The 5,083-nt window shown below is 44.8% G+C and overlaps 1 protein-coding gene across 1 annotated transcript in view; it reads left to right on the plus strand.

Annotated features, from left to right (window-relative positions):
* The window catches only part of CTDSPL2 (CTD small phosphatase like 2), a 32,701-nt gene extending 29,982 nt beyond the window's left edge, over window positions 1-2,719 (plus strand). Inside the window, exon 13 of the mRNA XM_015873289.3 lies at window positions 37-2,719. Within this exon, the coding sequence (XP_015728775.1) occupies window positions 37-102 (66 nt within the window). The 3' untranslated portion in view covers window positions 103-2,719. The remainder of the gene's footprint in view (window positions 1-36) is intronic.
* The last annotated feature ends 2,364 nt before the right edge of the window (window positions 2,720-5,083 follow it).

The raw sequence follows: 5,083 nt of genomic DNA on the forward strand, positions 1-5,083 counted from the left end.
ATTCTTCTAACGCCCACACGTGTGTTTTCCCTGCAGAATGAAGATGTCCGACCTCACATCAGAGACAGATTTCGCTTGCATGACTTGCTACCCCCAGATTAAGCCTTCGGTCTGATTACTGGAGGGGGAGAAAATGCAGGACCCTTTTGGACTGAAACAAAACATTGCCATTACTGTTGAAATTTTGCATTTTTGTACCCCGTCTTGCTTTTCTTATCTTTGGTGCCCAACAATAATCAAGGGTTACAGAAAGAGACTTTCTATATCTGAGATTGAATACAAACAGTACAATACAGTACAACGCGGTAGGTAGGCTAGAACAGAAAAGTCTTTAGAACTAGTGCGACTCCGATGAGTTTTTTTTATGTACAGGACATCTGCAGTTTATAAAGAGTTCTGTTTCTGCCACCAGCAGTTTGACCTGTAGAAACACAGGATTTTATGATATAACAGAGATTGAAAAAAAAAAGACTCTTCTTTTCTCTCTGTTCGGTGCTCTAAGTGGGTTTGTAGCCACTTTTCTGTTACTTTGGAGATTCTCATTTCAACAGGAATGGCCAGTAAAAGTTGTTTTTATTTTTCCTGTTAAGGTTTATAACCTTTTTACACCCTTTGACCTGTATTAGATTAGAATTTCATTATGCATTCCTTTTAGTTGAGGCGCTTCATAGTTTTTCTGGGAATAGCCGAATTTTCTTAGTTTTTTATTATACAGTCGAATGGCCGTTTTCCTGCTTCGTCTGCCTGCATACTGTATATTTGTTTAAAAATACTCTCTAGTTTTAATCCATGTAAGTTTCATTTAGAAAGAAAAGCCCTGCATTTATTTTTTGTTTCTGTAATATTCTACTGTAGTTGGAATCTTTTCAAAAATCAAGAGACTGGCTAGATAAGAAGAAGATATGAATTCCTAATATTCAGAATTTGTTAAACCATTGTGATGGCGCGTACTCCGACAGACAGTATCTTGCAGTGGCACAAACAGCCGATGGACAAGGAATACCTCAGACTATACCGTGCATGCGAGTCCTTACAGCAGAATTAGGTTGGTCACCTGGCAGGTTCGATGCGAGCCGAGTACTGCCGCCTCCGGGCTCCTCCACGAGTGAAGCGCTCTGCACAGGGGCTCAGCGTTTAAGGTGTTTCTCATGGGCTGGGGGTGCCGCTGTTACGCTGCTCTTCGTTACAATCAGTTTTAAGTGGTGTAGCAGCGAGGGCACCCGGCAGCAGCTGCGCTGGATGGCGTGGGACGGCGCAGTCAGTCTGCTGTCACAGTGGTTTCCTATGCTATGTGGAAATGGTCTTTAAGCCTTGGTTCTCTGATGCAGCTACTACAAGAGGTTGATATTTTTATAATGGCGCGTAACCTCCTGTTGAGGAGGCTTTTTATGGAAGGTATAATTTGTAAAAGTGAGGGTGCTGGCCTCTCGACTGCATGGACACGCCACAGGCTCAGACTGTTGTTGTGTGAAAGATGTCACAGAACGGCACTTTTTCTAAAGAGAAGTTCGATATTTTGTATGCTTGTTAAGAAAGTACAGTATTGGAAATTAAAGGTGGACAACCGAGAATTGAGAAGTATGTCAATTAATTTTTTATGTATATTACCTGTTTACTTGTACAATTTTATTGTACAAATTACATGCAGCTTCATTTTCAAATGAGTCCTTAAAGTAAGGAAAATCTTTTTAGGAAAGCATTTACTTTTTGTATTTTTGATTTTAAAAGGCATGAGTTATGTCAACTTTTTCCAGTGTATTAATGAAGATTTTAACTTTTCATCAGGTTGAGTGTTTTCTTACTATCTGACCCGTTGTGTAAGTAGCTATAGCACATTGTGTCACGGAACTGGTGAACAAGATTAGCATGTAGAGCAAGCCTGCTTTGTGGAGAATCCTTCTTCATTACAGAAATCATCGTGGCAGAATTTCTGCAAAAGAAGTGAGAACATTTGCGATCCACAATTCTTGGGGGGGGGTTTTTTGTATTTAAAGAAGGGTATTTTGCTTGCAGGAAAGAAATACTACAGATTCATTTTAATGAGAATCTTTTAAATGTATTTATCTTTAGGGCATCCGGGCATCTTTACACTGTTTGTCTTTATGTCTTTATTGAAATAAAATGTACATAACATGACCTTTATAAATGCTTTTGCGCAGACGTGTGGAGCTGTACCCATCCCCGCCCCCCGTTTTTATGTTGATGACATGGTTCTGGAAATATTTGTACGTTTTGGAAACGGTCGGCTTGTATTGGAATTGCTACATGGTTTGCCAACTATTTTTTAGCTGTTCGTTAAAATGTAAATCTGAGATTTTTAATGAGTTTTAACGGCGAATCCTTGTTTAACGTGGAGTTCTTCCAGATTTCTTTGGGTAATTTACACCGTAGGACTGCTTTACACATCACTACGCTACCAGAAGGATCCCATTTCTGTTCAGTAGCTCCTGGCTGTTCTCTGACTGTACAAAGAGATGATCGTCTGTTCACGTAACGCCCCCGCACACGTGTGTCCTATCTGTGGCAAAACCCATTATAAAAGTGCTTTCTTTAGTTAAGGAAACCAAAGCATACATTGCACTTTACAGCTGTATCTGTGTTGTGATTATCAGATCAGTGAGGGAAATGGAAATGTAAATTGGAGGGTTTAGTTCTGCATAGATGCACAACGGAAATTACGGCGACTGCTTAGTGAACATATTAAATATGAATATTTTAATGCGCTGCAAGTCTGATATTCATCATTCTGAACTTTCTTTGCAGAATGAGTCCACCTTCAAAACGCAACTTCCTAAAATGTCAAACCTGCCATAAAACCCGAGTCTGTGCGTGAAGCAAAGCTCTGTTGCTTCAGCTTTGGTTTTCATCGCTGGGTCTCGAGGCTGAGGCCTCACTTTGGCTTCAGCCTGGACCCAGTTGTGCACGCTGGTAACCGAGGGAGGCTCAGCTGCGCCCGTTACCTGGGGCTGAATGTAGAACTGTGCTGCTTAAGCAGTTCATCTTGTAGCTCTGTCGTTTATTCCCACTTTATGGATGGTTAGGGAACATCCTATTCCCAAAGTTCTTAATGGTTTCATTTTTGTCTACGGCTTTGTTTGTGGTCTTTGATTATGGCAGCTGTTTGCTAACTGTGCGTGCTTGTCTGTATTCTGTCCTGGGTTTGAGTGTTTTTCGTTTGGGCAGCAAAACAACAATATTTCATACTTCTGTTGCTGGCTGCTTTCCCACCTTTGGTTCATTTCTCCTTCCATCTCTGTAGGAAAATATTTTTGTTGTTACTATTCAGATGTATCTGAAAACCTGAATGTTTCACGACCTGGTCAGACATCTGCCGGAGGAAGAGTTGAATGTGTGTTATAAGGAGGCGCTTCTTTAAGCAGAGCACTAAACGTGTTGTTCAAATAACCAGACGTGGAAGTGCAGAGCCACGTTCCTCCGTTGTTTTTTCCTTCTGGTTCTGACTTCCTTATAGCACTGCATTGCGAATCATTACCTTTATTCTCTGTCTAATCAGCCTGAATCAGCCAGCACCTGTTAGTGTAGGCATTAAGGTAGATGATGGCACTTGGAACTTCACAAAAGAACCGAGGAAGGCCCCATTAGTGTTGGGGTGTCCGAACTGCGGCTGCAGGATTCCCTGTGTTGTTCCATTCTTCTGAATGGGGGGCTGGATCAGCACTGAACACACTGGGGAACTAGGAGAGTTATCTGTGCCTTCTCTGTCTCCTCTCCATCCTGTGCTCCCATTGCCTTCCATGTTAAGGACTTGGAGAGCACACCTTTACAAAGCTAAAGTTCCAGTGTCAAATGAATGTTTGCACAGTTGCAATGAATCCGGTACGTCTGGCCAGATGGAATGGGTTTCAGGAAGTCGAGGCCAAAAAGTAAACGCTCACAACATGTTGTCATTGAAAGCAAAGACCAGGCAGCTCCTGGTGCGATATCAGCGCGGCTGTTAGGTTTGTTCCAATAAGTGCAACGAGAAACTGATTGCTATGACATGAAAATAACGTCTTCCGCTGTAAGTAGAGTTTCAAGTCGAGTGTGGGTTATTTTGATGGGGAAAGGACTTGTGTGGGTCTGCGCAGCAAAGCAGGCACGTGGCTCAGCCAACTCCACGGAGCTTCTGTATCATTATCAGCACCTGAGACAGGTGGAATCGAACGATGAGAGTCAGGCTGTGCTCTAAGGGCTGAGCCACCGCGTCACTGCAGATCTGCACCTTGGGTTGTGGGTGCTTAAAGAGAATGGTTCACAAGTTGCTAAATGGCTGATGAGAAGTAGCATAGGTGCGTTGTTTTCTTAGCTAGTTGTCATTATTTTGTACAAAAAGATCTATATAAATTAAAAAAAAAAAAAGCAACTTCTTTGTTTGGAAGCAAGGAAGGCTCGGCAAGGATTGCCTTGTACAGGTTCTGTTACGCACATCACTATTTGGGTTGTCTTGACTGTGTAATGTAATACTGTTTTGCTTTATTTTTTTTATACTTGCAAAGATGTCATTGTACCGATAGGCTGAACCTTGTAAAATACAAATGGGAGAGAACCAACGTCCTACAGAGCCGTGGTTTTTTTCTGCTGTGGTTTCAGGATATCGAATCCTACAGATTTCTATTAAATATTTATACTCCGGTTGACGCTGTGATGGTCTGTAGCTCTGAGCCCCGCCAGCTCCACTGTGCAGCCCAGGGGCTGCCCGGCCCAACGCCGGCACTTCCAGCCGCCTCAGCTGCGTTTCTGCCCCGTGTTCCTGAGGTGATCCCCGTCCTACCCAGCACCGAACCGCCCACCCGAGCACAGCGGGCCGGTACAGCCCCGGCACGGCCCGTCCAGCCCCGGCACGGCCCGTCCAGCCCCGGCACGGCCCGTTGTACCGCACGGCGCCCGGCCCGGCCCCGCCCCGCCGGGGGGAGCGGCCTGTCAGCCCTCCCAAGATGGCGGCGGTGCCGTCACCTCACCCCTCCCAAGATGGCGGCTCGGCCCCACCTCATCCCTCCCAAGATGGCGGCCGCAGGGGCGGGCCGTGCTCCCATGGTGCCCCGCGCGCCGTGCGCTGAGCTGCGGCTGAGTCAGCTCGCGCCGC

This window comes from Coturnix japonica, chromosome 14, assembly GCF_054131305.1.
Source record: "Coturnix japonica strain WE chromosome 14, WE-NBRP24, whole genome shotgun sequence".
NCBI classification, from domain to species: domain Eukaryota; kingdom Metazoa; phylum Chordata; class Aves; order Galliformes; family Phasianidae; genus Coturnix; species Coturnix japonica.